Source organism: Uloborus diversus, chromosome 1 (assembly GCF_026930045.1).
Source record: "Uloborus diversus isolate 005 chromosome 1, Udiv.v.3.1, whole genome shotgun sequence".
In the NCBI taxonomy this organism is placed as follows: Eukaryota; Metazoa; Arthropoda; class Arachnida; order Araneae; family Uloboridae; genus Uloborus; species Uloborus diversus.
Genome location: NC_072731.1, coordinates 66616303 through 66643429, shown reverse-complemented (window position 1 = coordinate 66643429; position 27127 = coordinate 66616303). Strand labels below are relative to the sequence as shown.

At 34.8% G+C, this 27127-nt stretch overlaps 1 protein-coding gene across 1 annotated transcript in view; it reads left to right on the top strand.

Moving 5' to 3' along the window:
• Positions 1–21554, top strand: part of LOC129234629 (uncharacterized) — a 52113-nt gene extending 30559 nt beyond the window's left edge. The window contains exons 3-5 of the mRNA XM_054868662.1: positions 1740–1882; positions 13533–13674; positions 20994–21554. Coding sequence (XP_054724637.1) covers positions 1740–1882; positions 13533–13674; positions 20994–21252 — 544 coding nt within the window. The 3' untranslated portion in view covers positions 21253–21554. The remainder of the gene's footprint in view (positions 1–1739; positions 1883–13532; positions 13675–20993) is intronic.
• The last annotated feature ends 5573 nt before the right edge of the window (positions 21555–27127 follow it).

Sequence of the window (27127 nt, the reverse complement as noted above, 5' to 3'; positions counted from 1 at the left end):
ATCTCAGAAATAAAAATTTACCAGAATTGAACGTAAAATATCCCGCAAGAGGAAAAAACAAAAACTGAACATTTCCGCGTCAAAACACTTTTTCGAGAACATCTCGAGACATAAACATCGACGGCAAACATGCCATCAAAAAGAAGGGGTTTGGTCGAGACAGTTTTGTAATGGTTTTCGTAGCGCTGATAATCTATCAAGACACTTCGTTTGCCCTCTATCATCATCTCGGCTGATGTATGGGAGAGTTTTTTCCCACAATCAGTGGACAGCTCCCTAATTCTCTGCTTGAGAATTGCTCTCTCTCTTTCTCTCTCTCTCTCTTTCTCTTCTTTTTTTTTCTTTTTTTTTTTTTTATTTCGCTTCCTTCATGGAGACTTGCTTCGATAAAAGAGGAAATTTTTCTGACCGTTTGACGGATAGCGTGTTTTCGAACATGACATTCGCCAATACTGCGCTTAGTTGTGATTATATTTATAGTTTTGTGCGCATATGTATATATGCATGTGTATAAACCAAAATCTAAAATGTTTCAAAGTATAATTTTTCAAAACTATTTGTCTTTTCCGTCTTTCTAATAAATAAATATTTCAAACGTTTATTGCATCAATGTATTTTCCTTATAAAAAGCAATTTTTTAAGCAATCATTTTAGCCGAATAATTTTCGACTTCATTAAAAATTTACTCACGCTTTGTTAACGTATTGTAACTGGAAAAGCAATTCAGAGTTGTAACAATTTCATAGTAGCCAAGCTGAAATACTTATTGTGAAAAATGATAAATGTATTGGAATTATTTTGTTTTTCCAAATGTATGGTCAATGTATTACAAAATACTTCTAGATACATATTTTCTGTTTCATTGACACATTTGATACATATTTTGTTTAGTTTAGAAATTGTTAAAATAAACACAATCTCATTAAGAGCAGGTCTCCTAATCTTAGTCTGATTCACTTCATTCTAAGCCAGATGAAACAGCGCCTTACCTTACTTGGTGATAAAAACGCATTTCTGATAGCAGGAGAACTGTAGTTTACTCACAAAAAGATAGACCAAAAGTAAACAAACTGGTCGCTAGAAGGTTTGCCATTCTTAGGGATTGACAGTGGAATTTAAAAGAACAATAAACCAACAGTATTCGCATTCGCCGGCTGCTTGGCATCTATTTATTCTTGTCCAATTTGTTCCTGTTGCCAGTTGATAAAGGCAAAAACGTGTGATTGTCACCAAATACACAGCGTAGTTCATTCTTAATGGAATAAATTGTTACTAACTATGAGCCTAATTTAAGGGTAATAAATAATACATGACGCAAGCAGATAAATTTAAACTTTTTATGTTTTACATGTTAATATTTTCAAGTTACTTTCATAAGAAGAAAAACTTGTTGTAAAAATCCCCACAAGTTAATCCGCTTCCGGTGCGACCGGTGTCTGTTTCCGAATGTAGCCTTTATGACAAAGTTATTATTTTAAGTAACCCTTCACAGTTAATTATTTTTAGACTTTTTGGTAATCTGTAATCAAATTGATTTTTTACCGGGACGTGAAGTAAACTGACCGGGACACTGGGATTTAGTCGGAAAACCGTGACGTCTGGCTGGCGCTACTTTTGGTACCAAGTGAACTAAGGTCTGATTCAAGCGGAGTGAAATAAATCGAGGTTCAGGCTACTTACTCAGCATTTGAATCAAAGTTTTCAACATATCCTTTTTGATTGTATCATTTTTTTTTCAGTACTCTTAAGGAAAGCGTCTCTTGTGTCGACGAACATATGAAACATTGTTTCAGTCCAACGCAAAGAAAAGTATTCAATCACGTGGTGGCTGGAGCCAGGCAGTTCTTACTTGAACTTTGTGTTTCCGGACCGATGCAAGAAGGTATTTATAGCTTCCTCAGTATTTGAACGTTGTTTCCATTTCAGAGAACTTTCAGAATAATATTCTTGATGCATAAATATGAGTTTTCTCAAAATTTAACCGTTTTATATTTATTTAGAAACGAAAATACATATGTTGACACTATATTGTAAAAAGTAGCGGGGGAGGAGGGGTTAAGTCGTAAGGTTTTAATCAACTAAGAGTATTTTTGTGTGCATTTTAAACATGTATTTCATACACGATTGGTTTTAAGATACAGGGTAGTTTAAATTAAAATGACAAAATTCAGATAGCTCCGGTTTTACTAGACGGATCCAAATAAAACTACAAAACTGTAATTTTAAATTCCGCCGCCAGGTGGCTTTTTAATGACATAAGAGGACAGAGCCATTCAACGAAAAATTCAACCATGCACGTGATGGTTCATATATTTCATTGAAAAATAATTTTAAAGGGTAATGCCGAAATTTTTTGCTTAAGAAATCACGCATAAGTTTGTAATTTATTAGGCAGAATGTTCATTTATGCTACAAAGAACTATTTTTAATGAATATATTAGGCGTCACGTGCGGGACAAAGCAACCGTTTTCCGTGGAATGGCTCCAATCGTGAAATATTTTATTTATTTACACTTATGCTCTATATGGACGCATCTGACCGGTCAGCAACATACTGAAAGCTTACTATCGCATTGATGAGAAAAATCGTGGAAAACGATGCTGGCTCTCCTCTGATATGCCCCCCTCTTGGCGAGATTTTAATTTTTCGCTCGATACGAAAATCGCCAATAAGGCGATAACTTGGCAACCCTGGTTTTGCAACTTGAACGCTGGAAAGTAGTTTCTCGAAGTCTCTTTTTGCACGTGTGTGTATGGTAGGAGGTAGGTGCTCATATGTTCCGCTCTTAGGGAGATTTTAAGTTGAATACTCTAAAATAAAGTTTCAATTCAAACTTTATTTTAGAGTATTCTTTTTCTTGTTGTTTTTTAATGTTAATTTAGTTGAATTTTCTATTTTAATTATGAGTTCGGTTTGTGATGTTGTCCAAATGTATCAATTGAAATTTTTGAATGAATCTTCTTTTTCTTTTTCGTCAGGTCGTCCAACGTTTGGACGTACCGGAGTCCTAAATAGATTTTATATATATATATTTTATATTTAAATATTTTTGTAAAGTAATGATAATAAAAAATGGGATAATTTCCCTGAGAGCGGAACATATGTGCACTGCCTCACGTGAGGAAGTAAAAGAAAAGTAAAAAAGGTAAGTGAACATATTTTGAATTATTGTGTTTTTAGTGTGTTTCTGGTAGTTTGTATTTTGGTCTGGTTGGCATTTTTGTAGCACAAAAATGGTGTTAATTTCACATAAAATCTGTGACTTTATTGTATACTGAACGGAGGAGATCTGTGACTTATATCCGACTGTGATGTATATTAAAAGTCGAAGGGATAACGGACCGAGCGGCAGCGAGGTCCTGGCGAGCCCGAGGTCTCATAGTACTTTCGTAATGAGACCGAGACAGGGCCGGCGAGCCGAGGTCTCATTACGAAAGTACTATGAGACCGAGGGCTCGTATCCCGGAGAAACAACGGAAAAAAATTAATGCATTAATTTCATTAAATAATTAATGACATAATTTGAATTTTTCCTGTTGGCGCTAAAAAAGCATCGCTAAGAACGATGTATGACATATGACGTCATACATAGTTTTCTTGGCGACGCTTTTTTGGCGCCAACAGGAAAAAGTCGCCAAGAGGGGGGTATATCAGATTTGTTCCACGATGCTATCTTTCATGTCCACTTCATTGCTACACCTCTTAGATCACCAAAATTTTTGAGATAACTCGGACAACCTGAAGTCGCAAGGGTTGTAGCTGGTGACCATGATGGACAAGCAATCGAATAAAGTACACGATTTGAAACGTTTTCCCGAAAAGCTGGATTAAATCACGGTTTTAATTTGTTTCGCAATATGAGCAATTGTTCGTACCACGGTGGTAGCTAAACGGCAGTCAACGATCTTTAGCACTACATTGTATAACACCTTGCATCTACCCTTTCCCCCCCTTAAATCAACTTTAAATACTTTTCCGTAAACTAATGGAGGACTGATAGTTATGCTGGAATGAAAGGGAAACAGGTCGTCAAGTTTTTAAGTATTTCCCACAGTTCTTTTTACTCCAAGACTTTAGAATAGATCTGAAACTATTTTCCTTTCTGGACATGACCCTTTTTCTCATTTTACATCGCTTTTCTCTGGTAGAATATCCTCTTTATTCTTGTACTGAACTGAGTTTTCCTGAATATTTGATTTTTTCAAGCACATTAACCTCACAGTTCCATCAACGCAGATCCGTAATATACATCTTATATTGTGAAGAGAATATGGGAACTGTTCACATGTGCCCATACATGTTGTGTTCACAAGTGCCTCGTCACCTACTTTAAAATTAATTTTTAAAAGTAGAGGATTCTTAATTTAAAATATATAAACATTGTCATAAATTTACTTGAATGTTCGTATAATGGTTTGCAGTAATTAAGTTTAGCTTACTAGTTTGTTTGAAATATGTTTTCACTTGAAGAAGACGATAAAATTAGATACAACACCAGTTACAACAAAAAAATTTTACCACAGAAACCTAAACTGGCTCATTGCTCCAAAAGTTTGTTCAAGAAGGACTGGTACTGCCATTACTTGAGAATTTTTCAAGGTTTTCTTGCTTGACGTTATCCTAGAAAAACTTCCTATGTCAACATGTGCTCCGTGATCACATGTGCCCCCTTTCCCCCTACATAATTTTATGGTAAATAACAATTTTTAAGTTTATTTATGAGTTGAAACCTTTGAATTTATATTTGATGCTCTAAATGTAAAGAAATCATTTCTTCCCCTTTATCTAAATTGCTAACACATTTAAGCTTACAAAGTTGAATCATAATACAGTAATTTTTCAACCCTAAAAACTAGAAAAGCGTTAAAATTAGTGAAAAATACAATTCAATAAGTCATATTCATAAAATATCGACTCCATACAAACCCGTAAATTTACCAAAGCTATAGTATTCAATACATAAGTTTCGAATCTCCTTGCGTCAATCTATCTTTGAGATACTGCATATTGCTTATCCAGAAAAAAATCTCAGAGGCAGTGGAAGCAAATGATAAATAGTGCAACAAGAGAAATTATTTGTTTGGATAGTTAATGATCGGCTTATGTTATCTTCCAGCCGTTACATCTGCAACCTTCATAAGCTTTATGCTGTTCGATACATTTGATAGCCGTATGCTGTAGATCACATTGCCTTTTCCCTAAATCATATAACATACCTTTGACGATATATCTCACTTTCAGTAATGTAACAAAGATGCCCTCTTTTTCTATTTTTGAAGATAGAAAAAGAGGGCGTAACTGTATTGTAATGTCTAACTATGCTACTTTTTTAATTTAATATTTTTCCCTGTTTATTTTACAAATATTTTGTTTTACATTTATGAATTACTTGCTTTAATATTGAATAGAAACAACTGACTGAATGATATCTTCGAAGGGGGGGGAGGGGGATTAAATTCGCCGAGGAAATACACGATGTCTCCAAATTTGTTGTAAGAAAAGAATGATTTGTTTAATGTAATTTGCAGGGAAAATAACGAAAATAGCTGTTGTTGTTAGGTAAAGAAAATATCCAAGTTCAACATTACTGTTATAAGATAAAGAAAGTGTCCAAGTTCATTATCATTACGGATGGTCAATGCATCTTCCTTTCGTTGTATACAAATTAATTAGCAAAAAAGTATGATATATTTAATGTGATTTACAGGGAAAAGTGAAAACATTTATTGTCGTAAGATAGAGAAAGTGTCCAAGTTCACTCCTATCCCGGATGTTCGATGCAACTTCCTTTCGTTGTCTACGAATTAATTAGCAAACATGTATGATATATTTAATGTGATTTACAGGAAAAAGTGAAAACATTTATTGTTATCAGATAGAGAATGTGTCCAAGTTACCCATTATCGCTGATTTCCGATACGACCTCCTTTCGTTACACCGTCAATGTTCCATCGTTATGTTAGCTGTGGTCACAGATCTGTCAGCATGTTTTGGTCGATCAAATTAATTGCCGTACAGATTCTTAGTTTTTAGTTCAGGAATGGATGCAGCAAGTGGCTCAGAGAAAACTCACTTGGGCGTCTAAAATGCTGCTGTTCAAAATGTCGCCCTGCAACATTTTCACTGGATACCTAGTGAGCACTCAGTTACTGCCAGTATCCGTTCCTGAACTAGAAATCAAGAGTCTGTACTGCAATTAATTTGATCGATGGAAACATTCTTACAAATCCGTGACAAGAACTGATTTACCGTTGGGACATTCGCTCAGTAACGAAAAGAAGTCGCATTGAACATATACAATAATGGTAAATTTGCACACTTTCTCTATCTGACAAATACGTTCATTTTATCCCTGTAAATCACACTAAATAAATCACTTTTCTGCCGACTAATTTGTAGATTAAAAACAGTAGTACAGTGATAAACGTTTTTCTTTGTACCGATTGCAAATGGGAGAAAGCAGCGTCATTATTCGGTCTATAATTCCTAATATATAGTTCTCTTTCTCAAGTATGCGAACGAGGATGCAGCTTTTTTCACCTCTATTTCAACAAATAAAATCGTTTACTTCTTCTTTCACATGAGTTCAAGTTATCACATTCAAACTATAAACACTTTATCCTCGCTATGTTGATCTTTAAAAAGTCATTTGAGAAGTGTTTGAAAGCCTGAATCATTCGTTAAAAAGCAAAAACAACGAAAATGTGTTTTATTATTCCTTTTAGTTATGTAATTAGATTTATTTTCGTTCTTTGAACCTTATTGTTGGAGTGCGCGGAATTAAAATAATACGCTCGTGTATTATTTTAATTCTATTCAATAAATTTAACATTACTGTTGCAGCAAAAAAATTTCCAAGTTTGTTTTCGAAAAAAAAAAATCTATTTTCAAACCTTTTTTCTATTATAACTCAATCTATAATCATGCAGATTGAACTCATCACTCGTATCATTTACTTCATAACTGTATTCAATTATTCATAACTTCATTCAGTTTTACGGAAACACGGAAACAAAAAACGCATTGATTGAACAAAGAATTTGCTGAACACTGAATATTAATAAACAATGAATCATTTCTCCCGATGTATTGTTTTCAAAACGAATTGATGGATTCCCTTTCCATCATTGTTTCTCATAATCAATTTCTCTTTCTCAAAAATGGAATTGTCAATATTTTATTTCAAAATGACTCTTTAATGTAATGATCTATTGATAAAAAAAATCAACAACAAAACTTATTTCACTTGTTTATGCTTTTAAGTAAGAAAACTATTAATAAAATGTCATGCAGAATCAAACTACACGATTCAATTTAAAGGAATCCAAAATAAATAGCTTGCATTTTCAAATAATGAGGTCTTTTCTAAGAAAAGGTGCAGTTCATGTTCATTGAAAGGTTTTATAAAGCAAATATTGGGAAATTTTAGAGTTTATTACGACAGTATAAGGCCTATAGTGCCTAGAAAGAGTAGTGTGCCGACCGCTGCTGTTTTCCCCGCGATTCTGGAGGACGAAATTGAGGAATTCGGCTAGAGGGCAGTGCGGTTAGGGAGCACGTTACTTTTGACGGAGTTCACATTAGTTGATGCGGGATTTAGCTATAATTCGGTTACGCGTTAATGTTTTTTTTTTTCGCATTTCGTAAAATAATTATGAAACAATTTAAAAATATTTTAATGGACACATAAAAGTCGAATATTAAGAGAAAAAAAAAAGCTACATCTTGCTTTATACCAGCGTGCAAAAGTGGTTACGGATCAGGCAAAGAAAACGTTTCGCTTTTCAAAGTTACCGAAGATGAGGAAAAACTTAAGCAGTGGCGTACACCCTGGGGTGACACCCTGGACGCCAATTTGTGGTGTCATGCCCCCCCCCCCTCGACAAAAAAAAGAAAAGGTTTTAGTATTCTTTGTTAGCATGAAATTCATACAATTTTCAGTCCAAGTACAAACAATATGAACCTAATCTTGATTATAGTATTCATCCCTTGATGTGGGGTGAAAGAGGGGGTTCCGGGGGGGTTTACCTCCGGAAAAATTTGAAATTTGTAGTCTTAAAAATGCACTTCAATTTCATATTTTTCAGAAACTTGCAATTCCACTTTGGGTGTCACGCCCCAGACGGGTGACACCTGGGCCGGACCGCATCCCCTCCTAGTGACGCCACTGACCTAAGGAACGGAACTCTTTGATTTTCTCTAAAAATTTCAATGGTGCTGTCTGCGCCATAACCCCCTCCCCCCCCCCCTCCTCGGCACCCCTGCGCAGCTAAGGGTAAATTGCTCGAATCGCAGGTTTATCGAGGTGACCGATAGCTTTTATTGCAGATCTTAAAATGCAGATTAAGTTCTGGGTGTCCTCACCCCCCCCCCCCCCCCCACCCAAGAACGACAGAGCACTCCCCCCTTCCCCAAATTTTACGAAGCCCCACCGCATCCAAAAAAGTTCCTCAATGACACTTTAATATTTTTTAACCACCTCTAAAAGTTTTGATGGTTTAATCTGCGCTCTGACCACGCCCCCTCCCACCCCCACAACCCCTGTCATCCCTTTTTTTAGCTTTACTTGAATTGTTAAAGTTATTTACTGAAAAATTTACTTTTCGAGATGACCGATAAGTTTTGAAAAGTGCAGCTGGTTAAGTTATGGATGCCCCCTCCTCCCTAGAGCGAACGCGTAACCCATCCACATCCCCAAATTTTACGATGCACCCCACCCCTCAGAAATGCTATCGCCCAAAATGAGACTTTTATAGCACCCTTTGTAAAAATTTGAATGGCATTAACAGAGCCGCCTTTCCCCCTCCCCTCTTCCCACTTTAGTAAAATAGTTAGAATTAAATTGCTGAAATATTTACTTACCCAGATGGCAGACTGATTTTCTACATAACAGAAACAAATACGCTGGTAATTAATCAATGGACGTTTCCTAAAAGTAATGACGCGAAGTATCCCCCCCCCCCCTATTTTACTCGGTATCCCCACGGTAGTGCACAGTAGTTTCCCGATTATGAGACTAAAATCATTTTGAAACACCTTCTGTAAAAATTTCAATAGTGTAGTCTCCTCAATGAACCATCCCCCCCCCCCCCCGATAGCATCCCCTCTTATTATTTTAGAGTCCCTTCTCCTCCTCCCCCCGAAAAAGATCCCCCTTAAATTTTGACAAGTTATTTTTAAATGCTTTCTTTTGAAATTTTCGCTAGTGTAGTCTCCATCTCATGAGCCCTCCCCCCCCCTTCCTCTTCCCCGAAGGCACCCTTGCTTTAGCTAATATTGTTTCAATAAATTACTGGTGTATTTATTTACCGAGTAGAATACACAATAAATTTGGTTAACTTTCACTTTTATTCAGAACACATTTTTCCTGCTGTTTCCGAGATACAATCAAAAACCATAAAATTTGGCGGCCCCTTCTCACCTTTAACTCTCCTCCCCTCCCCCTAGGGTCGGGGACTTTCAGTATATTTACTTATTAATTAATTCTAATAAATTGCTTACTGAGGATGTGCTGACTTTCTGCACTTCCTCGGTTCACTTTCGTTAAACAATGTCATGGATATGGAGCTAATTCATATTACATACACGTAGTTCTGCAAATCTCCGTCCGATTCCTTGGTAACGGGCTGTCCATAAATAATGTCACACTTTTTTTCAGCATTTTTACCCCCCTTCCCTTTTGTCGCAAAGTTTACAAGTTACTTTTCATTTACATATTCGTATTAAAAATTGTTTGATGTCACACTTTTTACTCTTTCCTTCCCCCTTGTCCGGAAAATTATTGGAAGTTTGACAAATATGTTTAGAAACAGTTTCGTAGGAAGTTTATTTAGCTTGAATTTTTATTTTAAACGTATTTTTTCCTCCGTTTCTGACATTTTCTCGAAAAATCCAAAATTATCTTCCCCCTTCCCTCCCACCTTTAGCTCGCCCCCTAGGGGAGGGGAATTTTAGTATGTTTATTTACTAACTACCCCTAATAATATTCTGAAGTCTAAAATTATCGCATATTCCATGCACGCTACACCCCTGTTTTAAGCACTCATTGACTGGAATAAATATCAACTCTCTTGGTATCTGACAAACTCGGCCTGTCCCTATTATTTTACGCGGCTGTCATTATCTATCACACGAGGCTTAATTAAAATTCGAACTCCTAAAAAATTTATGAATTACATTCATATAAAAACATTCATTTCAATGAAGTGTCTTTCTATGACGTTGCAAAATACATCGAAATTATTCCCTTTGTCAAACTTTAATTATTTCCAACATAATGCAAGTAATTCCGTATTGTATCATTAATGAACTTCAAAATTAAAAAGAGTATTCTTAGTAATTAATGAGAAATAAAACTTGGAAAACAAGGCATGAAAAAAAAAACAATTAAAATGTGATATCTCTCTACCAAAGACATTTTTACCAAAATTCAAAAATTAAAAACATACGAGAGCAAAGCAGCGGGGTTTCTGTGAGAAAAATTATTAATTCAGCCTAGTCGCTATGATGTTCATATAAAATTAATACGCATCTTTATCGAAGAGTATAATTAATATTCCAATGAACAAAGAAGGTTGGTTTTTTTTTTCATTATTTTCTTAATGAAGGAGTTTAAAGATATTCTTGGAATGGATAGTTATGAAAAATTAATTGAGGAACTGCAATGAACAATAAAGATTTTCATGATTTTTTCATTACTATTTTGTATGTATGCAGCGCGTTTAAGGTATTTTCATAAATAATTCATTAGTTTAATGCTGAAGAAAACTCAATGTACCAACATTAAATTTTACAAATAATGCACTTTGATGTATCGTGTTAACTTTCTTGTTAAATTAGCTATTTATGCTATTCCTTTCCTTTCTTTTAACGTATTTTCTTTGGATGCTTTTTAAATAAAATTTAAGCTTATCAATACTAACTTTATATTTGTACCTAAAAGTGCTTATTAGAATCAGTAGGAAAGAATTACAGTAAGTGTTGTGTGTGTGTGTGTGTTGAAGTCTTTTTTTTTTTTTTTTTTTTTTTGAAGTCTTGTGAAATTTATTTTTTCAAATTCCGGATTGTAGACACCAGGGCAAAAATTAAGGTATTTTTCCGCTTTGGGATGGGATGAAGGGGGTGAGAGTAAAAAAAATTAACTATTTTAACAAACTGCATCCACTACTCAAAATATCGGCATATACTTTATTAGCAGCTTGTCGATATATCTCGAAGTTAGCTGTAATTTTGGCATTAACTGAGATGCCGAATACAGTGTCAGTTCAGTTAAATTTAGCGATATTCTTTTAGCGCCAAACTGGTCGCTATCCCTGAAGATAGGTAAACACTTTTGATTCTATCACCAAGTGGTCACTCATTTATTACGTTACTTCAGTTCATATTGAAATTAACAGTCCCAAAACGGGTAAATATCGTCATTTAAGTTGATGAAATTGCTACAAAAGTTAAATTGTGGTTAATTCTATTTTGCAGATTAAAAAGGAATAAAGCTGAGCATTAATATGTTTGTGTGTTTGTGATTTTTTTTCACTGTGACGCGCTCAAAACCTATGTATTTTCTAAAATGTATGTTCAAACAAGTAGATGGTGAATTCCAGCAGTAACGGAAGGACAGTTTTACAAAAATAAAAAAGATGCATTTCTGTCTGTGAGCATATCAAAATACATATTTTTCCAAAAACTGATGCATAGACTTTATACACATCACAGTAAGTTACTAAAAAAGTCAAAGAAGGACATTTTTACGACATGATTTTCACGCTATCATGCTCTCCCCCAAAAGTTCAGTAAAGCTATAAAAAGGAAAATTCTATAAAAAAAATTAGGGCACGTACAGGAGTGTTCAATCATTACAATTTCATCTTCAGTTTAAAAAAATAATTATTTAGGGCACATGAATTATGTATTTGTTAAGGGTAACGGAAGGACAAGAAGTTCAAAACAATTCAACTTGGTAAATTTCAACTCACAAACAATTATTTAGCTAATACAGGAGTCTGAAACAATGATATCTAATGCATGATTTGTTACAATTCTGAATTCTTTAAATACTCAAAAATTTTATCATAATCCATAGAACATTTATCTTCTTTCTCACCAAACACGAAGATCATTCCCACATTATTACGCATTTTCAAACAAGATATTTTTATTTCCTCATCTTCTATATGAAGTAACTGTTCAGCATTGCTCTTTGTTAATTTATTTACCTTCCATTCAACTAGCAAAACTTGTTCAAACGTTAATGAATCGTTTGGCATTTTCTTATGATTTGGTGTTTTTGATTCAGCTGAATCTTCATTTTCAACATTATTTATTGACTTTGAAAGTCAGTCTGTTGACTTTGAAGTGAAATCTCTTTCAATTTGTTGAAGTACTTAATATATTCAATAAAATAACTTGTTACAGGATTCAAATAGCGCATATTTCGTGTGTCAGGATGAGAATGGATATTTTTGGATCTTTTTTTTTCTCTCATTCTTTTTTGAAAGTTGATCTGTGAATTTACTGATCTCTTCGCAGTACGTTTAACGGTTAAATCAATGCTCTCATCAGTCCTTTCCTGTGACATGTGACAATAAATCTGAAGTTTCAATATTGTATTGTTCCACTGTAAATTTCAAGTTTTTAAACAAATATTTCTGCTTGAATTGGCTTGTCATATCACAAATATGTCATACCAAAATGATTTTCATATGCTTAGGAGTTTTTAAATGTGGTTTTCACGATTTTGATCGCATACAATAAAAGAAATAAAATCACGAAACAGTTTTTAATAAATTGAAGTAAAAGTCAAATTTTTAAATAAAAGGCACACATAATTTTTATACAAATATTACTTATACATGCTTTAAATGTGACTACAACTTTATATAATAGTTTGTTTTGTACTAGCATTCTAAAATTTTAACCTGTACCAGCTTATAGTTAAATGTCCTTCCGTTACCGTATTTTTGTCCTGCCGTTACCAATAAAAAATTACAAAAATTAATTATATATAGAAATTGTACCTATGCCTCCTTGACAAGGGAAATAATTCTGCTTTGCATAAAGAAACATTAGTTTCTATACACAATAGGTTCTTGGTGGACTAACTGAGAAGTAATATTTTGGTAACGGAAGTATTGTCACCTTAGTAATAAACCTTTTTCATGGTTGAAAAAAAAAATTAATTACTTACCAAAAAGTTTAACTAGACATTCAAAAGATAAAAAGTTAACCTAAACATTATATGCTGATAACAAGTTTATTGAAGTTACAGTATGTAACAAAAAAGAGATTTTTTGCTCTAAAAACACAAAGAGAAAACTTGATTTTGCACTTGATTTTCTAAGTCAGCAAAATATTTTAGAAAAACAGGTTAAGATTCCAGAAGCTCATTTGTTTCTGAAAAGAATGGAGCATGCCAAATGACAGAAAATTAATTTTTAAAATTCAAGTGTTGTGTACCTTTTTTCATGGAATTCACCAGATATGAAATGCTTGTATTTCGACGAAAACTACTAATAGCCATTTTTCTACTTTTCAGCCTATCTAAAGCATTCACCGTGTTACAGAAACGTTTCATTGTCAGAAGAAAAATGTGCCCCCCTTTACCGTCATTTGGTTCAAATTTCGGCGAATGTTGACGAAAAAAGAAGTGTTGACGATGGTCTTCGAGAATCATGTTGGTAAGTTTTCTTCTACAGTAACTCAGAGAACAACTTTGTCCAAGTTGTTCTCTGCTTCTCTCATTTTTAGACTTAATGACAGCAAAGTTTTTTTTTTTTTTTTTTTTTTTTTGAGCACTCACATTGCTTATTGTTCTCACTTAACTGTTTTGAATTCCTATGATTTTATTTTTCCCCCGCCTCCTTCTGCAGCACCACCGTCGACCGGCCTCACGATGCTGCTCCTCTAGCGAAAACCGTCTCCAGGGTGCGTCGATATCCTACACACACGCATACATACACACCTACACACACATACGCACACACTCATACCCACACACTCATGCCTTCACACAGACACAAATACACTCGCCTACACACACACACACACACACACACACACACACACTCTCGTGATTGCGAAAACCATTAATTTGAATTCCAGATGTCAAAAAATTCAAATTATATTTTTTTTATCATTAACAATTTTTCAATCTTGCGCACCGCCGATAGGAGGTCATGGAAGGTCTCTGTGACTTCTCAAAAATCTCCGTATTCAACTTTTTTTTTTTTTTTTTTTGACGATTTGGCAAATTTGGAGACTTCATTGCAAAATTGTATTGTATTTATTGAGTAATCACCCATTGCTTATTGTTTTCATTTGTCCTTTGAATGACTCACCTCTTTTGATTTAATTTTGTATGCTTATATAGTGCAGGCACTTTCCAGTCTTGCGCACCACCGATATGAGGTCATGGAAGATCTCTGATTTTGTTCAATTTCCCCCAAAATATATAGTACTAACTACAAATTTAACAGGACAGAGCTGCTATTGAGTGACTATTTTGTTGATAACTCTAAATTAATGAATGAATATTTACTTGGTATAGAGTGGTAGGTAGCTTGAATCGCAATTCTCCCTATCAGACACTGATATTTCGCTTTTGATTTTATAACGCTGAATTTTTCAAGCGCTTTAAGCACATTGTCTATAGCAGAGGTTTCCAAACTTTTTTGTTCTATGGACCCCTTAACGAGTTTTTCTGTTCTTCGTTGACCCATTTTATTAAGGTCGTTCAAAAACTAATCACGCAGTGCAGATTTACACTCCAACGTTCCAAAACAGAGTGAATCTGATGTCTACGTTTCACCCCTAGGCGTTCTAAAACAATCAAATAAAAGCAAAATATATGGAAATATAACAGCTCAAAAATATAATTTTACCCAACAGTTTACCGAAGAAATTAAGGTTTGCACTAAGGACTTTGGAATCTTCACTTAACATTCAATTTTTCTACAATCATCGACTCCATACATGTTTCACAGCTTTATAAGAGACTCAGTTTGACAGAGCTTTTATGTGAAATCTTTACGTGATGGGTAAAAGCGGATTTCATTTTCAAGTTCAGCGTAAAAAGCACTGCAAAAATTAGTCAATAAAGTCTATGGAACAGAAAAAAATTTAGACCCGCCAAGTTAAATTTGTACTAAGTGGAGACTCGGCTATTCTGGATGCTCGCTGCTAGTAAAATTTCCGAGACCTACTTCAGCACTCAACGTCGCTGCAGTGAAGCACGAGTTTGGGTGAGATGATAGATATGGGCGGATTTTTATGTAAAACTTGCCGGCTGCCGCGGGTTGGTATAGTACACCTCCGTTCTAATGCAAATCTAAAAACTGTTCGGTGACTACGGCCCACAAACTTATACTATGCCTAAATTTATGTGCTTCTTTGCTTAAATATGATCCTGGTTCGTGTACCCTTATTTGCATCGGATTAACCCCTAATTGTTTCTTTCGTACACATGGATGATTGCAGAGTGCGGTGAATCCATTAGTATACCTGTGGATCTCTTTGGGAACCACTGGTCTAAAGCCGGTAATTTTATAATGCTGTTTGACTAAGGAATGGCTTCTTGTTCATTATCAAAACAATTGAGCTGAAGTAGCCCCGTCGGTTAGGTAACAAGCTCATCGGTTTCGAAAGATCGCGGTTTTGATACTGACAGGTCAAGGATAAAACTCAATATGAATGATAACAGAGACGAATGCAAGTTAAATCTGTCGCTTTACTAAATTTTCAAATCCCCTTTACAAATAATAGTCGAGTTGCTTACTTAAGGTAAAAGACACTCCGTGGGAAATTTCGTGAGGAAATTATGAGACCAATTCTAATACATTCCTTATGGCCTATATAACTATGCCTCACCGGGTGTTTTGTTTGAATTCGTGTCAGACGGCCTGTGTGACGTCATTAATCCAAGATGGCGGCTGCACTAGATATTGATGAAAATTCTCGGTTTTAACACATTTTTGAGGCCTATTTATGATTTTTTTTTCAACTTGTATTACATATTTAATATTTTAATGCGATTACTTTTCAAATTTAAAAACAAATTGCCCATATAGAATAAGTTTTTTTTTCTTTTTTTTTCTTTCGTTATTTGTGATTTTCGATTCAGATTTTATGAACTTTTTTAGTTACCAATAGCAGTTAAAAAATATTTTGGAAAGCTTTCCTCTTGAACCTGCCAAATCATGATGTTTACTCTTTAACATTTCATTTAATCCAATCATTGCTTTAGTTTTATCAGAAAGCCTTGCCAGCTCTGGAAAGGTCAAAAAAAAAAAAAAAATCGCGCTTAAGTATTTTTCTTTTGAGTTATATTTACTATTCCACCAATTACGTTCATTCTCCTATTCTCTTGCTCTAAAGCTTCATATGACCCTAAGGCACAAAATGGTACGGAAGACTTTTTAACAACACAATTTCCTTCCATAAATGCATTCCAAAGATTTGGATGCTTAACTTAAAGACGCTTCATATCAATCAGGTACCATGATATCATACTTGCATAATTTGTTAAATCCAAAGCGAAGAAATAGGGAACGAAAGCTTCCAATGAAGAAATGTGTAATTCCCAATTTCCTGACTTAACAGACCGTACAAAAAGTAGCATAGTATCAATCATATGCATATATAACAAAGCAAGTTTAAATATTGGTCTTCCACTTGATTCTGTATCCTCAAAATCTTTCATTTTTTTCATGTATTTTAAAATCTATTAATATCTGCATTACATTTGAGTGAAGTACTTTTGCTTCACAATACTTTTTTTCTTGAAAGCAATTGATTAGTTTTTGCACTTTATAATCGCTTTGAAATTTAATTTCTTCATTGTGTGTATAAAAGGCATCGAGATAACATTTGAATAGTGCAACCCTTAACGTAGAATGTGCTTCTATAGCCCGTCTAACACACTTTCCTGCAAGAATTTTTTACACAACAGCTTCACTGTATAACTCAGTCAAAGTGGAGTCGAGACCTGTACCATCTAAATATAACCCAATTGCTCGCAGCATAGCCATAACCGTATGAATTCACCAGGCCTAATAATCCTATTAAGGGACAAGTTTTTGTTTGCCATAGCAAGTTTTAAAACTGGTTTATATAACCCAATATCCATGGTGACTACTGTCGGTGAATTTTCTCCTAAAATATATTTAGTTTCGTCTTCCAGTTTCTGCATGAAAGTAAGCTGTGTTGATGAAAAACTTGAGCTGCTATCGATGAGATATAATACACAAACACGCGTTTCAGTGATATGCTGTTTTTTAACTATAGAGTTGTACGCGAACAAGTTTGGAATTTGGATAACAGGTTCAGGGCTTGATGCACTTCCGTCATCTACGTCACTTTCAGATTCATGTAAATCATCATTAACAGATTCATGTTTTATTTGCTGAACGCGGGCCATCATCCAAAAAATATCTTCTAAGTGGAACTGATTTAATATCTCACTTTCTGTTTTCTTATCTTCTAATACTTCTCCAAATGCTGAACATTTGGGCTTACTTGTCTTTGCAATTTTATAAGACGTTATTTCAGTCAAGGACTGAGGTAATGTCGAAAGGGAACTGAAGGCTGCTGAAGGTGTGGTAAGAGAAAATGAAATTTGTCTATCCGAGTCTTTTTTTCTGTTGATAAAGTACCATTACTGTGCCATGCAAAGTAACTTTTCAATAAGATGTGCCTTCAAGGAAATCAATGTTATCTGCAGCACAAAATAGAAATCTTGCCTTTATCAGATCAGGAGGAATATAGATCCCGCCACTCTCATCCATGCGCCTTGTTACCTCATTCGCTATCTGTGTTTCCAAACGTAGAACTTTAGCATAATCAATCGAAACTCCTATTTTATGTAAAAAATCAATTATAAATTTGCTTCGGGTAGCAGAGTGCATTGTAAGGCCAACACCAACTTGCAAAGGCATGTCTCGGGTGTGTCGATGAACAGTTTCTTTTGAAGCTTGGTACGGAGACAGTATTTCATACATGAATATGTGTGACAGTCTTTTGCTTTGTTTAGCACGGTATTGTCCTGCACCTCAGAAGTAGAATTAATTTCAAATTTTCCGTTGCAGTGCCATTTAAAAAACTGGTCAACTTCGGTTGGAACGGCATCAACTATCTGATTCTAATCAAGAGATCCTGTAAATATCCATTTCTGATGAGATAAAACTGCTTTGCGTAAAGTGTTTGCTGCTTCAAAGATAGTTCTCATGTTTTTCCAATGTCTATAAAATCAACTTCTGCATTAGCTAGGGTAATGTCTACAGTTGCCTTTAAAGACACGCGTTGCGACTCATTTTACTCTTTTTGGATTACTAAATATAGCGTCATCCATTTCTTCTTGAATGAGATTTTTAATTTCTTTTCGCGTTTTACTTTTTCCTTCATTTTTATTTGCAATTGACTGATAATTCATTTCAAGGTCTGCTATTGTAGTAACATTTCCCTCAACAAGAAAATCATTTAATGCACACAGAAATTCTACTTCTGTTGCTTCATTAGAAATGTCTTGCGACTTTGTTACTGCATCAGGATCGCGATGTTTTCGTAAAATAATATGTACATGTTTTGCCCAGCAAGATTTATGGTATAAAATGAGGGTCTCCTGGATCCGTACAGTCACTGAGTTTAATTTTGAAAGTTTCATTTTTGGAAATTTCAATTGTTTTTTGTAATTGCTGACCTGCAGAATCTGTTTTTATCACCACCAATGGTTTTTTTTTACACTCCCATTTTCGAAGCAGAAAACGCTTATTTTTGTCACCAACGACAATTTCGGATCTCATTGTGTAGCCTACAACATTGTCTTCATGAATGGAAGTAGAACAAGGTGGTTCATTCTTATCCATTTCGTGTAATCTCTTACTTCTGTCCATACTTGCTTCATTAGTGCACTTCTTGTAGCATTCTGCATGCCATGATGCGTTTTCATTTTTCAATTCTTCTACGGTCACATTCGTTAATCTTATCCGTAAGTAATGTATAGTCTTTGTCATTCCATTCTGCTCTCTTCTTGATACATTCTAACACTGTATCGTAACCAATGGGTTTAACTAATCGGTCTTTCTTAATCTGACAAAAAATACACAGCTTGTAATTAATTTGTAGACTTGCTTTTTTTGAAGATGGAGGCAAAGAAACTTGTAAATCAGTTTCTGGGATGGAAGACATCGTGAATAAAACAGCAGAAATAGGTTAAGGAAAAAATAACCGTACTTGTAGATCAGATTATTCACCAACGAACCGGCAAACAATACTTTCTCTACTCAGAAGCTTTTTCTTCTACTCTCCCTACGAATTCCTTAAGAGCACCCCCGATCTAATATGATATTCACATCCGGTCAAAGAGGTCAAGGGTGAGGGTCAGAAAATCGTCCTGCATGGGACTGTTTTGCGTTACTGGGGCGCGTTTTAAAGGATGTAAGAAAGGTTCCTCGTAAAGCGCAATTATACAGGTTATTAGGTATTCTGTTAAACGATTACACAGTCGAACATCGTTAAAACGTACTCAAAGGGACATTCAAAGTAAATTTGTCTCAACAGTAGCTCGTTTCATCTAAAAAACAATAGTGATGAGTGTGTTAAGTGATTTTCAACAGAAGGACTGTGCCCGCAAATGTAGTTCGCTTTAGCAGTACTTCGTTATAATCGTGTTCGAATTAACGAGGTTCAACTGTACTAATGTTTAGGGATCTTAGCCTGAAAAATGAAAATATTTTTAACTGCGAAAGCTCGCCCGAGATACTTTTAAGTTGCTAATTAGAGTGTGCCAAGGTAAAAAAATAGCATTTATTAGAATTTTCTATGAAAATGAGTCAATAAACAAATAAATCAAATATTTTGTTTTTAATTTATAATAAGAAGGTGAATAGAATATTAATCAAGTAAATTCACCGGAAAATTATCACAAAATACCCAAAAATAAGCTCATAATTTCAAAAACTCATCAAAGCCGCCATCTTGGATTGATGACGTCATACAAGCCGTCTGACACGAATTCAAGCAAAACACCCGGTGAAGCATAGTTATATAGACCATAAGGAATATATTAAAATTGGTCTCACAATTTCCTCAAGAAATTTCCCACGGAATGTAGTATGCCCCCCTACTATAAATACAGTTGGTGATACTGATTCAGGAGTTGCTTGGGTTTCTGGTCTGGATTTAAAGCATCGAACTGCCGATAATTGGTGTTTAAATCCTGTGGTGTGTGATCTGAGCTAAAGCCCTAGATCGTAGCTTAAGTAGCGACACGTCCGCCATCTTGGGGCCAAACGATGCTTTCTTCTATGTCTGCTACGGTGAAGTAGCGTGTTTTGCATCTTGAGTGTGGTGTTTCTTGATTGTGAATTAACATGGAATTAATAAGAAACCCCAATCAAGAAGCAAAGATGCTACTTCACCATAGCAGACATAGAAGAAAGTGTCGTTTTTCCCCAAGATGGCGGACGTGTCGCTACTTAAGCTACGGTTCAGGGCTTTTAATCTGAGCTTAGTCCGACTTCACCTGAGTTGTGCTCTTTAAAACGGAAGCCGCATTCTTCTGCGTCGATAATTCGGGTGAATCCAGAAAACTTGCTTACACTTTGGAACACCACGCACAAAACCTATTGCGCATGCTTTCCCGATTACCCGGTATTTGTAGAAAATCGGCCAATTTTTGATCCACGTTAGGGCAGCGTTATCGATACTATTCTACTGCAATCTGCTAAGCTCAGTGCCGGATCTAATAAGAGGGCAAGCCGGTGTCAGGCTGGCAACTTCTGGGGGAGCCAAATTCACCCTTTTTCTGTGTTTTATTTGCTGAAATTCAGTATAAAAACTTGAAAACAGGTGGCTAATGGCGGCAGTTTCAACATTCGCTGCGGCTCAGAAAAATTGCAGATCCGGCACTGCTAAAGTTCAGTTTTCTGAGGAGTTATAGTCACAACGCAATCTTCAAAACAATTAACTAGCTATTCTCACTATACTCATTGTTTCTTTTCAGTGCTTTCAATGAATTTGTTCACTGCAAGTACGTGCACGTGACGAGAGACTGCGGCCATGATGCAACAGCGTTCCTCCAACAGCATCTGGACAGAATCTCCAGTCCTTTGATTCACGAGCATTGCGCCCACTACACGTATCCGGCCGACTCGTGCTCTACGTCAGCTTGCACTTTCTTAACAGCACTCTGTCCTCTCACCTCGTTCATAATACTGGGTGCTTTGCTGTTCGTCATAACGTACTCGTTAAAACAACGGTGAGAGAAAAACTAAATATAGACTATTTTCTATTTTTGCAACTTTTTCGTGTAAAGAGAAGATTTCTTACGCATCGGATGATGTTCTATGAGGAATGCTTTATCAGACTTCAGAATGATGTATTATTACAAGCTCAATGTAATTCCACAATCAATTTGAAATTAAGTTCGAGTAAAATGTGAAGTGCATCATTTGTATATATTACTGCTGCGTTGTCGTTTAATCACTGAGCTATGTAACTAACCAGAGTACAATCTACTGCTCTATAAATAGAGTCCGTTGTTTTCTGTTAATATGACAGCTACTGAAAATAAAACAAGAAAACTTCAGATTCCAATACTTCCTGATTGTTAGTATTGAATCCGCAACGCGTTTATTCAAATAGCTCAAAACCCTCATTTCTGCAGATACTGCGCTTTACCTAACTGCGTCAGTATAATAACATGTCTCAGTTTGATTCAGTGTCAGAATAAAAATTTACAAAAAAAAAAAAAAGGAAATTGAATTATTATGTTTCCAACAATTTCCTTCCCGACGGGTATGTTAAAATAAGGTTTTACAAAAAGAATTTCTTATTTTCAGCCAGAAGCTAAAAATTATTTTTAAATAGGTCCTAATTATCTGTCCTTATGAAACGTAATGGGACATTCCACGGAAAACTGTCATTTTGTCCCGCACTTGACGCCTCATATGTTTCATTAAAAATAATATTTTAAAATATTATTGAACAATTTTTTCTGCTTAACAAATTACTAACTTATGTGTGATTTCTTAAGCAAAACATTTCGTCATTACCCTTTAAATTTATTATATGAACCGTTACGTGCGGGACAAATGGTTGTCTTATTCGTGGAATCGCCCTAGTGTATTAAACTAGCTGTAGTGAAAATGATTCGTTGATACGGTTACTCATAGAAGTAAGCAAAATACCATTTCATCAATAAAGGCATCACCCGTAAATGAAGGGCATAGGAAGTTTCGTGAAATTGCGACAATTTGTGACAGTAGGAAGAAAAAGTGTGATAGTATACATTTTTTGTTGCAATATTCCTATAAAAAACTGACATGTGACAAGAAGATGGGAGGAGGTTAGGGGAAGTATGATACTTTGTGACAAAGAGAGGCGGGAATCAAGTTAGTGGGAAAAAAATGACTCATTGATGGGCAATCCCAAACCACATTTACAATACTTCATATAAAATATATTTCACAATATCGCGTTCATTTCAATGTTCTTTTTTTAGCTGCAAATGAACTTAACTTGAACTTTTTGAGCGTAAATATTCATTTTTTTAATGTTTAAAGATATCTTTAATACCTAAACAAAGCAAAAATTTTCGACGCTGAAGGCGTATTTACATTCTGACTGATTATAAATTTGAGCTGATATCAAATCGCTTAAAGTAGTCTCCAATTGCTTACATGATTTAGTCAGATGTTGTAGATTATTTAGTCGTTTTACCATCATTCGGAAAATTTGGTGTTCTATTTGGAAAAATTTATCATCATTCAGCGAAATTTGAAGTTCCATTCGGAAAAATTTGGAGTTTTTACCCTTTTCTCTAGATTACCCTTATTGACGACCTGAAAATTAGATCACTAAATTGCTTCTGTGACTGCATTCCTTCTCTATAACGAGTACTGGAGGCATATAACGAGTCAAAAGGAGGGCATATATGGTGATAGAGTGCTTCAGAGTGATATGAGTTTTTTTTTTATTCGTTTTAGAGCACCATATTTACGCTTAGAAATTTATACACGTTTGAAAACAAGCCTTTCTTCTTAAATCAACCTGTATTTTGAATAAATGGAACGTACGTATATTACTAAGTTAATAAACACGCATTATAAAACCCCGTTTTCAAATTATTTCTTTTATTAGATCATCATTAATAAGCGTAGAAATACATATCTATCTAGATCAGTATGTAATCAAATAAAATAATGTTCGTAAAAAGTAATAAAATTCATGAACGATCATTACATGGTAAGCGGGAATTCTTTTGTGACTACCGGGGGGGGGGGGACACTTCCACTTTTCGACAAGTTTAAATATTGCTCCAATTTTGTGCTTGCTACCGAACTTGGTACGGTTTCTTCTATAGTTGAGGCAAACTTCAACTGGCAGCGTCATAATGCTGAGGTTAGGGTCTGAGTAGTGTTCACAATGCTGCCAGGTTAGGTTATCCCCAACTACAATGCCTAGCAAGTGCTGTCATGTATTGTGTCCCCCTTCCCCCGCCCCGAAAACTTCTAAGAAGTTTATCATAGTTACTACTGTTCTGGTCAAAACTTGTGTTTTTATCCGTAGAGAAAACCTACAAACCTTGCACAGCATTAAATTTACTTGCTGACTTTTCCACAGGTAAAAATACGCGTATAAACAACTATGTTTGATTGCAATCATGAGTTGGAAAAAAATATATGGTTTTAAAGTGAAGTATTTCAAAGAGTAATGGTTTGACTGTGCGACACCTGCAAATAGTCACAAAATGTGTGATTTTGAATTTTTTTAAGAAAAATTGCCCGATAGCAGTGAAGATAGCCTTTTTGAATTAATTAACATTGCAAATTAAAAATTATTTGCAACTGAAGAATGTAAGCACAGACTTTTCCGTTGTCCATCCTGCTTGTTAGTTCTGAGGATTATTTGCTTCCCAGTTAGTTCATTGAGAAACAGGTTGTTGGTTACGTTGCTTCCGATAAAGAGCGGTCGAAAAAGAGTTGGAAATAATTAAAACCTGGAAATTTGTAACAATCTAGTTTCTATATTTGCATTTATTTTCTTTCTCTCGAATAAATCGTGCGTAACTGAAGAACTTGTTAAAAGCTGTTAATCCTCTTTTCGAAAGAGTACGTCCACTGAGTATTAAAGTTCATAGACCAGTCCCCGCCAACAGGAACACATGCTACAACATTTGAGCTGAATTTCGTAATTCTATCTGCCTCCTTAGCCAAAGGATCATAAACTTCGGAAGGAATCCATATCCAATGATTAAGAAGGCTGTAAACATCTGTAATTTATGCAAAAGGCAAGTTTTGTATCAATAATAGGTATGTAGATATTGTGCCAATCAAAGACAAAAATGTTACTTTTCTAATAGCTACCATCCCTCCAATAGTCATGTAAATTTCATGTTGGCACCTCAATAGCAACATTATATTATGTTTCGAAAAATTTTCCTCATTTCTCATTCTTGTTATTGTGCCACAAAATGTACTGCTGTATTGCGGTATTTTTGCAGCAAAATGAAGCACCAAAAAGAGCAATAGCATGGTATAAGCTGTCCCTGACTGAGAAATAAACCCTTCAAATTGCAACGATGAGTCTTGATTATTGATTATCTTAAATACGGTGAAATATAAAGTAGAAGATGATAATAATGTCAAGACGAACACAAGTGAAGAAAACTTACAATCAACAAGTAGTATCAGCTTGTATATTTTGTCGTAATATAAAAGATGGTATCTTGATACCACCAGGGACAGTTTTAAATCTTCCGAAAATGCTTCCAACACTTCTTTCAAATTCCACGAGACTAAACAATAAATAGCAACAAGCAGGAGTAGAGGTAAGCCTAAACAGAAATGTTGACTGAAGACAAAAATCACACTGAAAACTTTCAGTAGCCCCATTTTCTGATATGTTTCGTGGATGATATCTCTCCAAATCAGGTTGTATTTTAACTCGATATTTGTCACGTCATCCAAATCAAAAAGCGTCAGAGTTGAAACAAACAAGGCCAGTTCTGCAAAGAGCAGAAACCAACAAATAACTGAAACACGTCTATGTAAATATTTCTTTTTCTTGCGATACTTACGTGAAATAGGAAGTGTTCTTAACAGGCAAATGCAACGTGAAATGGAACTCTGCCTTGTGCTCAAAAGAACTCGAACGACAAGAGACAGGAAGAATGCTAGTGGCCTGGACAAGGAACTTCGGGACACTTCCTGTCGGAAGATACTTACCGAACTGACGAATAAAAATATCGCGAGAACTGCTGATAGAAAGGTAAGAAAACATGAAATAATTCTTGCCTTTTTAAACAGTTTCGAATGACGTGGGAACACATTGATTCCCGCTGTGAGAAACAGTATTTGTACGGGCTCGTAGATATTACTGGAATTCGTTTCTAAGTTGCCTCTCATAATTTTGAAAATCAAAAGTTCCAATTCGAATTTTTCTTCTTCGTGCTAATTGCAAGTTTTGTTTTGATGAGGATTACAATCTGAGTGTTTCGCCTCCCTTATGATATTTTTAAATCCATTTCGTACGGAATACATACAAACAGCACATGAAAGAATATTAAGCACAAAGAAGGGAAAGTACATCCGGGGCAAGAGTGGGAGTCCAACCCATCGCTTAAAGCATGGAAAAAATTCCAATTTACTGAAAAATTTGAAACTGGCAGACATTGTGTTCTCTTTGCTTTTCTTCTTTTTCGAAATCTATATTTGTTTATATTTCAAAACGTTGCTGTCAAAATCTGATCATGCCAAAAATGTTTCCTAGCTTTTGTTCTGTTTTAATCATAAACAGTTGGTAGATTTGGTTAATGAGTTTCAAAAACTGGCATTATAATACGAAATACAATTTCAACACATTACTACTACTTGACTTGCTTTTACAATCTCTATGTACTAAGTTCCTAAGCGGTGAGGTTTTTATTCAAAAATCAGAAACCTAATTCTCTTCTCCGCGTACATCAGATTGAATCTTTTCAAAATGATGAGATTTTGACTTCCCATCATAGTAAATTAGATATTGTTGTTACTTTACCTTACTTTACTTTTACTTAAAAACTCAAATAATAACTTACTTACGCGCAATATCAGTGCATGAACTAGCAGTTACGTCATAAAAAAATACGTACCTGCGAATTATTTTATTGCTGCACAGAAATCAACCGCACAAATTCAGGAAATGCTCCTAATCTTACAATTTTTGAAGCCAAAATTTGTCAGACAAATCCACCTTCAGTTCATAATTTCTTGCAATCATTGCTGAATTAAAAAAAAAAAACTCACAGCACAAAAGTTTATTAATTATACTCTCCTCCGCATGGCAAAAACTGGTTTTAAACGTCCCATCTCCTTAAATTGTAAAAAAGGCAAAACCCAGTCATTCTTTCTTGCGACAGCTACGAGTATTACAGTTTTACAAATGTTTAGGCTACATAAAAATCAATAGTTTGAGCACACAACCATTGAAGGCACTTGTTAAATTTTTTTTTTTTTTAAAAACAAGAATTAGGAGTTATATTTGCGTAACTTCAAGATTAGTTTCAAAAATTACTGTAATTATTTGATGATAACATTTAAAGAAATATAGAATGGTTAGTTTTAAAAATGGAAATTATTTCGCAGAATTGTATGCTACATTATTATACGAGCCGCAAAATGTTAATGTCATAATTATGTACGTTTAGGGGTCGATAATGCATTTATTGGAAAACTACTGGCAAGAATAGGTGAAACGAATCACACGAAAACCAATTCAATGGAGGAAAAAGTCAAACTGTGAAAACACGAGAAACGCTAATAAAAAATTTACACTTGAAACGTACAAAACTAATTTTTTTCAATTATGTTTCATAGTTCGATTTTTTTTGAAAGCCGCCAAATAGTACTGAATAAAATGATTATTTAGCTCCATTGAGTGTACAAAACCCAAGTAAAAGTTTATTTGTATTTAGTATTTAGTGTGAAGAAAATGTGTGTATGTAAACATAAGGGAACTAAATAAATAGTAAAATTTCCAAAATTAAACAATAGTTACAATTTACATTAAAAAAAAAAAACTAACTGTCGTCAGTGGCAAAAGAGGGACTTTGCGAGTATCTATTTCGCAAGTCAGAATAAAACTGAATACTAAATG